This window comes from Motacilla alba, chromosome 1A (assembly GCF_015832195.1).
Source record: "Motacilla alba alba isolate MOTALB_02 chromosome 1A, Motacilla_alba_V1.0_pri, whole genome shotgun sequence".
NCBI classification, from domain to species: Eukaryota; Metazoa; Chordata; class Aves; order Passeriformes; family Motacillidae; genus Motacilla; species Motacilla alba.
In genome coordinates, this window is record NC_052031.1 from 43,592,635 (window position 1) to 43,606,321 (window position 13,687).

General features: G+C 41.9%; 1 protein-coding gene across 2 annotated transcripts in view; it reads left to right on the forward strand.

The window, feature by feature from the left end:
• Window positions 1-9: 9 nt before the first annotated feature.
• CRADD (CASP2 and RIPK1 domain containing adaptor with death domain) overlaps window positions 10-13,687 on the forward strand; it is an 81,397-nt gene continuing 67,719 nt past the window's right edge. The window contains exons 1-2 of one of the 2 annotated variants that reach the window (XM_038153144.1): window positions 10-175; window positions 3,483-3,788. In XM_038153144.1, coding sequence (XP_038009072.1) covers window positions 3,491-3,788 — 298 coding nt within the window. In that variant the 5' untranslated portion in view covers window positions 10-175; window positions 3,483-3,490. Of the gene's footprint in view, window positions 176-388; window positions 710-3,482; window positions 3,789-13,687 lie in introns of those variants that run through there. The other variant, XM_038153145.1, reaches the window with a different exon arrangement.

Sequence of the window (13,687 nt, forward strand, 5' to 3'; positions counted from 1 at the left end):
CGGGCCCCTCCCGCGCTGGCGGGCCGGCAGCGGCCGCCCCTCCTCGGCCGGCCCGCAGCAGGGCGGCGGCGGCGGCGGCTTCCGGCGGAGCCCTCCTGCCTTCAGCAAAGATGGTGCTCCCCGCGCAAGCTCCGCGGGCGCCGGCGCGTCCTGGGTAGCTTCCCGCTCCCCTCGTGTAAGTACGGGGCGGGGGCGGCGGGCGCTCCCCGCACACCGCTCGCTCGCCCGGCCGCTGCCGACGGCTCCGCTCGGTTCGTCCCGTCCCGCCCGAGGCGCCGCCGAGGGGGAAGCGGCAGAGCGGTGCGGCGGAGCCGTTCGGCGGCGGCCCCGGCGCTGCGGGGCCGGGGCAGGGGCCGGGCTTCCGCGGGGAGGCCGGGCCGGGGCGGCGGGGCCGCCTCCGCTGCCGCAGCCCTGCCCGGCGGGAGGCCGGGACGGGAGGAAGGCCGGGGGGCTGGTGCTGCCTGCGGGGCTCGGGCCGGCGTGCGGGCAGCTGGCCCCTGGCTGTTACCGGGGCAGCAGCTGCCGGACCTCGGCAGGGAAGGCGTTAAAAGCAAAACTTGCTGCTTTTTTTTTTTTTTTTCTTTTCTTTCTTTCATTTTTTTTTTCTCTTCTTTTTTTCCTTTTTTTTTCTGCTTGGGTGGGGGAGTGTGTAAGACTTTTGACCCGTAGGCTTGCTGTGAGTAGCCAGAATAATTCATGGGTTAGGCAGGTGAGTGCAGTTGGTGTTCTAGAAAACTGTGAAATGTTTCTAGCAAGAAAACGAAGTGTATTTAGTGTCAGAAGGGGTTCTTATCAAAAGTTTTATCCCCATTCATAGACAGTTACTCTGTCAGATCCGGAAAAATGCAAACCTGCTTGTGTTGGTGTGGTGATGAGTCAAGGACTGTGCTCATTCAGCAGGTCGTGGGCTATATTTCTTGAAATTTGGCTTTATAATGGAAAAGGTCCATTTTCAGAAGTATATGGGGAATGGTTGAGTCATCTTTGGGGTAAATGGACATCTCATATTTTTCATTTTCTGTAAAAACTGAATTTAATTCAGAGCTTACTTTGAATCCCTGGATACAGGCTGTGATTAAAATGAATTTGTTAATTCAGTGTTGCACTAAAGCTGTTGCACTTTGTCCCAACACTGTTACACATCAAAATCCTGATACATTTCCACATCTAGCTGCTTAGTCCCTAATTCAGACATTTGATTCTCACAGTAAACACACAAAAAGAACTACTTTATCTTTAAAAAGACCTTAGAAATCAGTATGCCCTATCGTGGATGTTTACCAGGCCGGTGCCAGGACTTTAAACCCTCAGTTGTGCGCACTCTGCAGTCAGCAAGGCAAAGGGCTTTTTCAGCAGGAATTCTCCCTTCTGATTCCTGGCTTGATAGGCATTTCTCAATGCCCAAAGGTGCAAACCTTTGGTTTGTAAGAGCTTTATTTTTGAGAAGTGTTGGCTGCTTTGGTCAGGAAGAAGATGAACTTGTCAAGTTCTGTACAGTCATCCAGCATGTGAGGAGGCTCCTGAATGGGGACTCTCAGGGCCCCTTCAGAATGTGAAACAAAAATTCTGTAGTATCTGTAAGAGTATTCTGCCTGGGTTGCGATGACACCCTCAGAGGTGCTGCTGGATGCCTTTTTTGATCTCTGCAAGTGCTTCATGAGCTTGAGGGTGTTCTCCTAGAAGGAAGAAGTGGTAGGATTTACTGTCTGAATTTTGCTCTAGTCCAGAGATTGCTTTCTGTACTGTAAAGGTTCTGTGTGTTGGAGACCAGAATCTTCCTGTCCAAAATTAGCATCCTAACATCAAGTGGGAAAATCCGTTTCTCTTTCTTGCTTGCACTTTTTCCATCTCCTTGCTTGCACTATCTCAGTCCATGATGATGGAGTAGGATGTTTGAACTGTGCTTGGCAAACTAGCATTTCTTAGGGACGTGGGCTGGCATAGCAGTGTTTGATTCCCACATGATCCCAGACAGAAGGTAAGCACCTTGAAATTCACTTCAGTAGATGAGAAATGCACTGGGTAGCCTGGGAAAGATGGAGTCCTCCAGGAAGATGGCTTTCCAGCAGTGCTTTTGGCACTTGATGGAAGCATTTTTGGAAAGTGGCTTTGTCAGAGGATGTCACCGCCAGGGTTTTCCAGTCTCTCTCTCATGACACTGTGCTCTTGCATTCTGTCCGAGGTGCCATTTACATGCCAATATGTTCTGTTGGTCACCCTCCTGGATTTTAACAACCAGGCCAGCCACACAATCTTTGATGGGGCCCTGGGAGTCAGCAGGCACCTCTGATGGTAAAAAGACTTCATCAGGTTTTACACAAAAGCTTTGAAAATTCTGTCTCTCCTTGTATCCTCAAGCTGAATGAAGTAGAGTTTCTGCAAGGTCTAGCAGTTCAAACAGCAGCGTGCAGTTTAATTGTGAGAAACCCTCTTGGTAATCACACTCAACACTTGCTGCCATTTTTTGACTTTTTTATTTAGCAATGAGAAGGTGTTTAATTGTGTTGTCCTGTCATTTTCTTTTTCGAGTGTTATTAATGGGCCCAGGGATATGTTTGTCATTAAGGAGTGGACTAGACACTTTGATTTGGTTCGAAGGTCTGTCATGGACTGATGACTTGATCTTGGATGAGCTGCTTGGTCTCTCTGAACCCTGATTATTCTTTTGTAAAGGGGCTATAAAATGCGTCTTTTTCAGCTTTTGTCTAGTCAGAGTGTTAGTCAAGTGAAATGGAAGCTGGCAGAGGGCAGCTTCCTGTGAACACATTAGAAGAGAGGAAGAAGAGCTATTTAAGCTAAGGAACAGTTTTGGCAGAAGAAATGCCTAGAAATAGAAGAGGATAAATTTGAGGTGGAAATTCAAAGAAAGTTTCTTCTCATCAGAACGGTTGAGTCCCAGAGCAGTCTTCAAGGATGATTCAAGGGTGAGGATGACCTGGTACATAAGGTATGTTTCTGCCTCTCTTAAACTTGAATTGCATCTTGTAGGCCAAAGCTACCTGCTGATTCTGTCCCTGCTGCTGCTTCTGCCTGGCTGAGATGAATCTACCAGTTCTGCTGCTGCTTTTGTAATTGTATCAGTGGTCAGGTGTGATATCTCTTTAATTTTGGGGGGTTAGTGTCTCTTAAGGACTGGTAAGTGCTCTAGCTGCCATTATTATGGATCTAAACCAGCAGGATTATTTGGCATGGGTTTCACTCCAGCAAAGGACTGGTCTTTGCAATGCCAGTGTTCTATTCCTGTCTAGTATTTCCCAGAAACTGGATCATTTTACCTTGTGAGACAGTGAAATCTGAGTGGAAAGAAGATGATGGGGATCATTAGTAGTTTTGCCAGGTTGGTGATTCTGGGTTTGGAGTTTTCTCTGAAGGTTGACAGGTGTCAGACATCACTTTTGAATGTTCAGATATCATTTCTGGATGTTAAAGGTTGAGGTGTTTTAATCTTCACACATTTCCTTACTCCTTTTTGCACACTCTAGGTTGCCAGATGGATGCCAGAGACAAGCAGCTTTTACGCTCCCTGCGCCTGGAGCTCTGCACAGAGGTGCTGGTGGATGGACTCATTATTCAATATCTCTACCAAGAAGGGATTCTCACAGACAGTCATGTTCAAGAAATAAAAGCCCAAACCACTAGTCAGAGGAAAACCATGATGCTCCTTGATATTCTCCCCACCAGAGGACCCAAAGCTTTTGATGTGTTCTTGGATTCCTTACAGGAGTTCCCGTGGGTTAAGGACAAGCTGATGCGGAAGCGTAAGGAAATGACAATACAAGATCCTTCAGGTAAGGCCAGGGTTGCTGTTGCTGCTCTTCTGAAGCTTGTTCTCAAGCCATAATTTTGAAAATATTGAATGTACCAGTAATTTCAAGTTACGCGTCGTGTTAACTCATGATACCAAGAAAAGGGAACAGCCTGAATTTCCTGGGAGCTACTCAAACACCAGGAAATATTGCAAAGTTTGAGACATGAGCAGGGCTGAGCTTCAGTAGACAAGGAGACAGCAGGAAAGGCTACCTTGGGACAGGCTGGGATATAGGAGGACCCATAATCCATTGCCTCAAAGGGAATGGACTATAAAAAGTAATTTTGACTAGCTGCAGAACAGTGTTTTTGCCATCCATCTCTAATATGGTTTCATTTATGTATGTTTTACAGTGGTTTGTTCCGAATCATTTATATTTACAGAGTTTTTACTTGTTTACTTTTATTATGATTTGTATGTAATTTTGATTTAGTACTATATGCTAATTTAGATTGATTTGGTTTATTATATTTAGTGGAGTGCAAATATCTAGGATCATTGATTGCACAATTACTAGCCATTGCTTATTTTTAAAATAAATTTAGGAGCTAACTGATTATTTAGTATAATCTGTGGCTTTTTGGCATTTAAATGTACTTCTAAAACTAGTCTAGTTTTCTAGACTTGATGTTTGTTCAGATGTGATTTCTTTACCAGTTTATGCATGCAATTGCTGAGCTGTTTTAAAGTCAAGACAAGTGCTGTAAATGCACATTTCTTGTCCCAGATTCTGGCAGCATGCACTGGCTGCTAACCTCATGTTACCAGCGAGGTAGTGAAATTGTCCTCACTTAGGAACATTATTTCCAAGCAGTCTGATTAATCTTCCTCCAAGCCTTTCCCTCCTGCTGTACCCCCTTTTGAGTTTGGTCATATTTTGATGCACATGACATGTGATTTTTCCAGTGTCAGTGTGCTTTGCGTGAGACTGAAAGCCTGTGAAGAAGGGTGGCTAAGACCTGTTGACCATCATGTTCACCTGCGTCTCAGTTAGCTGCATGTTCAAGAACATTTTATCAAGATCTGCTGGACAAATCTGAGATTATCTTACTTTAGGACATTTTTAATGGAATATTCTGACAGCTGGGCTTTCTGTTGTTCTCTGTGTACGTTGCTGTGTGTGTGCTTGGAAACAAGTAAATAATTTTCAAAATTTGGGAATAAATGTCCTTTGCTGCCTACAAGTTCTCAGCATAATGCAAACCATGCCATTGAGTGTGTTGGAAAAGGCCTCACTTACATACTGTCACGCTAGTGCTCTTTATTTGCCTTAAAAATCAGCCTCTTCATTTGATAATTGCTGCTTAAGCTGCTGAATAACCTTGTGTGTGTTCCAGACATACACAGCCATTAAATACAGTCAGGATTGTATAGTTTGTTACTGAAAAAATTGTTACCAGGTTTTGTCCTTTTGATTGTTTTGTGGATTGCTTGTTCCTGCTCTTGATCACTTTGTGACTAGTGTGCTGGATTTCTGCATATCAGGTTCTCTGGTTTTGAGTGGGGTGACAGTACTTGATAGTTCTATTGCCAAATTTTGTGTGTTAATTGGAAAAGGCTTCCAGGTTAGATCAAAGGTTACTGTTGTTTTTATGGTGGCAATACAGAGGGTAAGAACAGGAGAGGAGGCAGGAAGCCAAGTTTGTTTTAATATTTAGGCATGTTCTTTAGAAACCCAAGAAAGGGAGCACCATCTGTGCCCTCATAAATGCTGAGTGCACCCTGGAATGAATTGGAAACTATGGTGGCAGCAGCAGGGCTGATTACATGCAAGAAAATGTGGTTTGGGATAAAAAGCTTCTCTTTGCATTCTAACAACAGACTTGGAAGCTTTTGTCTTGGCGGACTACATGAACATATGCTTAGCCTTAAGCATGGAAAAAGCCATTGGCTCTAATAAAACTATAAGCACATTTAAAATGAAGTGTGTTCTCTCGTGCTATGCTAGATAACTTAACCTCTGCCTTATTGGAAACTCTTCTTATAACTGAGTATTTGTCAATGGTAATTTGTGTTAAAGAAGCCATTTGTGGTGAAAAAAGCTTGCCACATATACACTATCCTTCTTTTAGACCCTAAAATTTTTTAAATGGAAGTTGGTTTTAAGCCCCCAGATTTTTAAATTTTTTTTCCTTTGGATCATAAATACTATGGAAATGGATTGCTTTCTGTTCACTTGCTTATGGTCAATTAAAATTCTGTTAAGGAAAATATCCTCTGTTTTTGTAGACCCTTTTGCAGGACTAAGGAGTGGTAGTAAATTGATCCTTGATGGAAGGTTTTATTTTCATCTTTTGCTCCTTGGTGATTACCTGTAGGATTTTTAAAGTCCTATTAAAGTCCTATTTTTAAAGTAATTAAATAGGCTATTAGATTATGTCTGTCTGAACCTGAAAACTGGGATGTACACAGTGGTTTTTTTTGTGTAGGCCTTTGAATTATTTTGCATTTTATTCAAAGCGATCAGGATTTCTAGCCTTCCTACAGCTGAGAAGTATAGCTGGCTCAAAAAAATCACAACTGTAATTATTTAGAAACTTTTAGTTTATTTTCTTTTCCTAGTAAAATACAAGCTCAAACCAACAAATCAAACAGCAATTTCAGAAAGAAAAATATTTTTGTTGATATTGTATAAATATGATCTGGTGGACCAAGCAACTGCAAAATGGAAGCCAAAGTTTGAGATCTAGGCAAGATGCTGCCATTGACTCATTGTGAGTCTTTGAGCAAATTCTTTCAAGGCAATGTATTTATTGATTCCCAAGTTGTGTAACTCGGTGTAATGTTCATGGAACAGCATAGAATGGAGCTGTAAATTGGCCCAGGATTCAACCCAGACTATGCTGTTTGGCTGCTTGCAAATAAATGAACTTTAAAACCTCTGATATCCTGAGTTTTATTGCGGAATGTCAGTTGACTTAACAGTATACAGAACTATTATTTTTATCTGATGTAGTTCCATTGAACACAGAAGACCTTAATCCTGCAGAGCATGAGGAATAGTTTTTCCATGAGAACCAGGAGGGTGATGTGCAGGCAGGTAGGGTCACTTGCATCTGTGTAACTGAAGCAAAGAGACCCAAGATTTCTTCCCCTTGCTTGTTTACTTCATGCAAGGACAGCCTTTTGCCTAGGGTCCCCTTTCTCATAAGGGGACCCTCATTCTTTTTTCATAAGCTGGGGAAAGCATAGTTGTAAAACTCCAAAATCTCAAGAAGGAAGTTTAAAGTCATGTGCTTTTGGAGGTAAGTATTTGTGACTTGAATTGATTTAAAGGTGATAGGGTATCTTTCTGGCTTGTATAACAACCTGTGATAAGCCAGTTTACCCTGTGCAGAGTGGCATTGCAAGATTTAATCATTATAAATATCAACCACAGCATGAATTTCTGGTTTTGAAGTTCAAAACTTCTGCCACAGTAAGAGTTAACAAAAGTAATGTGTGTCTGTTTCATTGGGAAATGACTGTTCTGGTTTTTCTGCCCTAGTTTGGATAGCTTTATGCCTTTGTCAGGAGCATAAATCTCCAATATAGTCTTATAATTCCTATGAAAAACTACAGCTGTTGGCAACAGAATTCCCTTCTTTCTAGGAACAGCAAACTGCAACAGTTACCCAATATATTTTGCACTGAATAAAAAATAAAAGTTTTGATGGTGTTTGTTTATCAGATTAGAAAAACAATCTCTCTCCGCTTGGGAATTTCTCAGCCCAAGTATTATATTTCTCTCTATAATACATGTGCTGTAAAATAATTTACTTCTAAAAGTGTTAGTACTGCACCTCTTTGTAGTATAGATGACTTCTTCATTCCACAGGAAATTGCAGCATACTGAGAACAAAAAAGTGAGATACGGTGTTTGCCAAAGGAATCCTGGAGCAGCTGCTTCTATCTGGCAAATGTTAGTGAATTTAGGGCATCAGAATTGCCATGGGAAAGCTGTACTCTCACAACTAGGCAGGAAATATTTTCTAATGTATAATTTCGTTGTGGTGCCTAGTAAACATCACCGTCCTGCTAGACTTGGGCGTTCATTTGAACAAATCTTAGTCTGGTTGAGGTTTTTCCCTGGGTGTGTGGGGAGTGTGTGTTGTCGTATAGCTATAGAAAGCTTCATGTTGTGTAACCCTTTGGATGAAGCACGCAAATACAAAGCAAAGCAAAACACGTACTTTTGCCGAGAAAGTCAGAAATCCTTCCATCCCCTCCCAGCTTTCCCAAAGTCCGTTTGCCACAGCTGGGTTGTGGATTTCTAAGAATTGGATTCAAATGCAAAAGCATTAGTACGTGGGTAATTTTAGTATCTCTTCTTACCTTTTGTTGGCTGCTTCCTGCCTTCTTCCTATCCTGCTTCCTCTCCCATCTAATGCAGTAAGGAAACAGCCTGATCTCTTGCCTTTTCCATTTAGATGTCAGATAGGAAAAGCAGCTGAGAAATCCCTTTTCTCTCTCTAAAATGGTGGACAGAAGACGGTAGTTTTTTTTTCCTTTCTTCTCTTTCCCTCCCCTCTCTTGTACAGTCCAGTGGCAGAAGGGGGAGTTTCCTCCCATGTATGTCTGAAGGAAAGGGATGGGCTTAGCAGCCTTGGCCTCACTTGGTTGACCTGGAGATGAAGGAATGCCCTTGTGCCACATCCTAATGCCTGGAGGTCACAGGAAGTATTCTCTGGTTATCTGGAGCAGTTCAAAGGCATCCTCATAGGAGAATTTCCCAAACTCTTTTCCACATTCCCATCTTCCCTGAAAATCGGGTGTTACATTTATGGCTTTGGCTGTGTTCCTGACCGCAGTGAGATCTGTGAAGTCTGGCAGTAAAGGTTTGTGCACACACTCAATATGAACCGTATGCATCACAACATGGACAAGTAATTGACATCTCTGGTACTATGGAGCATTCTGTGTGTGTATTTTTAGTTTATAGTGTGTATAGATTTTTTTTTTCCCTTCTTTTTCAATTTAAGTAGTGTCTGCTTGCTTTCTTTTTTTGCCATGTTCATAAGTAGCTGGCTTTATGCTGCTTATATCTTACTTTTTCACTTTGAGAAGCCTGAATCTTAGTCATCAGTGTTAGGAAGTAGTGTTTCCAGCCTCAAGCAGTGTCTTTCAGGTAAGTTAATGGAAAGATATACCCATACTTGGTGTTGTACTCAGTAACACAAATATGTGAGGCTAATAATAATAATATAGATTTAATAAAACATATAGACCCAGAAACAAGAGAGGAGGAGTGAGTTCTGGCAAGAGAGGTGTTTAGACCAGCTGTGCTCAATCAACTACTCTTAACCAGTGCCACTAAGAGGAAGCAATAAGTAACTGGTATTGAAGACTCCCTGGTATAGGAAGTGCTGACCAGACTTGATGCCTTCTAAAGTTTGCTGCTTCCCAAAGGACTGGATCACAAAGGTTGCCAAGACCTGGCCAATCATCAGACTTCGCTGCTCTCTCATATTGTTATAATAATACTTCAGATTAAGGATGGCTGTAGGGCTTGGTGATCTCATATGAAGGGATTGAGTCCAAGCAGTGTTCTCCACAAATCCATGGAACTGGATGGGATATATCTGAGAGATCTGAGGGAGCTAGACAATGTCTTTGAGAGGCTGTTTTCTGTCATGTTTGGTAGGCTGTGGTAAGCCAAATGCACAAAATGCAGTAAAGTAACAGGGAACAGCCACCTTGTGTGGCTGGTTTACCAGGTAAACCAAGCTTAACTAACTTGATTCTTGCCTTCTATAGTAAAACAACTGCCTCTGTGAATGACAGCAGCAGATTTCATTTAATTAACTTCAGCAAGGCTTCCAGCACAGTCTCGTAGCATTCTTGTGGCTAGCTGGGAAGGTGTGGACTGAGTAGGTGACCTGCACAGTGATTGAAAGGTTGCACCACCAGTCCAAGAGGATTATGGTTGCAGCTTTGATGTCCATCTAACTGGTGGCTAATCAGGAATTATGTTTCTCAGGGCTGACAGTGGGGCTAATCTTTGTCAGAGATCTGGGTGATGGGAGTGACTGTATCTTCAGGATGTTTGTAGGTGAACTAACTTTGTTTGCTCACTTGTCACTTAGTGTTTCATGACCTTCTGAATGGTTCCTGAAGCTGGAAAACAGGATGACTCCATTCCTTGGGGATAATTTGACACAGGAGAGTGGGACTGCCTCTCAGAGGGACCCCAGCAAGCTGGATGAATGGGCCAGCAAGAGCCTCATGATGTTCAGGAGAAGGAAGTGTGAAGTCCTGCACCTGGGATACAAAATTCCCACAAAATAACACAAGATGAGCACTGACTGGCCAGTTGTAAATCTGGATAGAAAACGGTGGTTGTCTTGTTAGGCAACAAGTATAATGATGAAGACCAACCACACAAGAGCCTCCATCAGCAAGAGCAAAGCCAGCAAGCAGGCTGAGGGAAGTGATTGTTCCCCTATACTTGGTGTGAGAAGATTGTATTTAAAATACTCTGTCTAGCTTTATGCCACCAGTACAAGGGACAGATTGATAAACTAGAGTCCTGTGGAGCACTGCTGAAGTGTTTAGTTCAATGTAAGCTCCAGGGAGAGGCTGAAACAACTGAGTTTGTTCTTGGAGGATAGAAGGCCAAGTCAATTGAAGAAACCTGGAGTCAGACACTTCCTGTGGGTGTGTTGCAAAAGGAAAAGAAATGGCAGCCACAAGTTGTAGTGAGGAAAAGTATGATTGAATCAAATTTTTAAAATTCACGTGACAATTAAGCACTGGCCACAAGAATTTGCAGACCAAGTAGGATTGCCCAAAGAGGATTTGGAAAGTCCATCCTCAGAGACATCTAACACTCAATGGTATAAGACCCTGAGCAACCTGATCGGACTTTGAAACTGGCCTTACTCTGAGGTTGGACTGGATGACCTCCAAAAGTGCCTCCCAACCTAATTTTTACTGTAATTTGTAACTTTGGTGTCAGACTCTCTGAGCTCAGTATATGGGACTTTATTCCAAGTACAACAGCTGCTGACACAGGGTACTCTGCATGTGTATGTGTGACTTCAAGTTCAGATTAGGAATGTGTTTTTTAAGTGAATGGGAGTGTTTGAATTAGATTTCTTTCAGGTGAATCTAAACTGGAAAATGGTCTCTGGGTCCATAACACCAGACTAGACCCACTCAGAGATGAAACATTCCAGCTGTGTGTAGTCTGAATTATCAGATCCTCAGCATAATCTGTATCAGTATAACTACTCTCCTATTGCTCTGTACTGCTTGCTGATACAGATGTAGCCTTCTCTGGCCAGGGAATGAGGTGGTTTTGTCCATTAATGGAACCTGCTGTCTTAGAATCCTTTTTTCCCAGAATTCTGTATTCGTATAGATGTAGATGAGCATCATATCAGGGATGCAGCAGCATGCAAATAAATGCCTTTTTTTTTCTCTGATTATTTAAGTATCTCTGTTTTCCAGAATTTATAGTACTTTTTCTCATCTTGGAGTATGTCCATTCCAAACTTACAGAGTTTACTACCTGTAGTTTTCCATTAGACAAAATGTCTTAATTCTCTGTCAATGTTTCTCCTCTGCTTGTATCACAATATGATAAAATCGTGCCCATGTTTTATTTTTCCAAAAACATGCACAGATGCAATCCTCTATGATCCTCGAGATCTTTTGTTAGTTGTTGCCAACTTCCCACAGTTGATCTTGTTTGCAGCCATTGAATAAGCTTTGTACCAATGGGGATAATTGTTTTCTGGAACAGACTGGAAACTTTCTTGTAAGGACTTGATCCTGCAGCTTGATAAAGCCACTTGCAAGCATAAAAAAAGAAGATGCAGTTGTTACTTTTGCATTATATCATCAGTATAGGCATCCTGTCAATACTAATTAATGGCTCTTATGGTCCATAGATACATGCTAATATGTGTTCCAGAGTCACTGAGAAGACTTTCTACTTAAGATTGTCTAGCCTTATTTTTAGGAATTTTTTTCTTTATTAATATTCTCCTTCAGAGCTGACCAGCTCCTCTTTTATCACCTTCACAGTTGCCCCTGTAGCATCATCTGAAAATATGTAATTTTTGTATTTTTATTGGACAGGAAAATCTATTGTCTTTCATAAATTGTCTGTGCACGCTATTTAAAAACCAGCCAAGCAGACAACACATTCACCTTAACTTATCGGGGTTATGGAGGCTGCATAACTTCCCAAAGTCAGTAAAAGTGCTAAGTAGCATCTCTCAGTAAAAGTCTTGACTCCAGTGGAGTCAGAGGCCAGACTCCTGTTGACCACAGCAGGACAAAGGCCTTGTCACTGATAACTAAAATGTTCTCTTGGGTGAAAGAATGGGTGCTATGTTGTCTTCCCTGCACTGACATGGCAGCATGACTTGACCTTCAAAGAAAAATTACTTCCACCTCTGGAAAGCTATTAGTAGTTTAGGTTTAGACTCCACGGTATTTTTGTCTGTCAACTAAGAATATCAGCAGTGGTGTGACTTAATTCTCACCAGGAAATGTCACTTGTATGGCAAAGGTCAGGAGGTTCCTCTAGGATACAGTTAATTACACATGGTTAGTGCATCTTGAAGCCCTCCCTGCACTGCCATATACAACCGAGTTTTCATTCCATATCCGTTTAAAGTCATATATTTGCTTATGTGAAGGAGAACTAGAGCACCCAAGTATCATTCAGTACCTCTAAGTGATACTGTTTATCTTGTTAGGAGATTTGTTTTGTATACAAGACTTTTAAAGCCAATTTTTATCTACTTGGCAGTTGTGTAAATGGAAGACCAATCTTCTTGCTTCTTTTTCCCATTAGGCTATTGTTTCAGTATAATGTCAAAGTTTCTTTTTTTTCCTTCCTGCTCTTGCTTTTTCTGTGAATAAATTTGTTAGTGCTAATTAATGTCTCTTGTGCCCCCCAGATACACACTAACACATGCTCCAGAGTACTTGAGAGAACTTGTAACTGAGTAATTTATTCTTGCAAATGAGAAAACCTCATATATTGATGTACTGGCGAGGAGTTGTACACCTGTTTTGACGATCTCTACTGCTGCACACTGAAGTGAAGCTTTAGTGTTCCTTCCAATTTACATTTAGAGAAGGAGCCAATTTGATTTATGCTATAAGGTTTGTATGTGCAGGAAATAAGCATTAATGCACTGGATCGAGATAAATAAATCCATATTAGTGCACCACTTCTTCTGTCAGCCTTCTTAATCTTACTGTTTCATCACTTTGCCTGACATTTTCAAAAGTACTCATCGTTAACCCGAGCTCACTCAACCCTTCTCCTGTCAAGGTCGAGGGTAAGCTCCCCTTGGCTTTAGAGAAGGCAATTTTAGTCCTCTGCATATGCTTTGAAAAGTCTTAGCTTTCATTTGTAGTTAATGAGATGTAGAGTTTTTTAACAAACAGCCGGTTTCAGTTTTTGATCTTTCTAATAAAATATGTGCTAGGAATGAGTAAAAGGACTTCAACAGGTGAAGGGCTGACTAAGCCCCTTGCCAGCCCCAGGGATGTCTGACTGGCTCTGGTGGCAGGTGGGCTCCCTGCACAGGCAGGTGGTGTTGCCTTTAAGCAGGGGCTTAGGAGTCCTCAGCAAAGTAACCACTGAGAAAGAAAAGCTGGAATGAAAAGGAAAGCTGGTACTTTTTAGTATCTCTATGCAAAGAATATATTTATTTAACTATAATTTTATTCACTGTAGGCAATGGCTTTGTTTGCTCAGCTTTTGAAAGTGACGTATTCTTTATTCATACTCCTCTTCCATTTAATTAAAAAGTAATTTATTTCCCTGTGATCCGGTTCTGCTACATCCCACATAAGATTAGTTTAATATCCATATTATTGACCAGTGATTGCTGCAGTTAGGGTGGCAGACCACTCTTACATCATCTCCTTGCT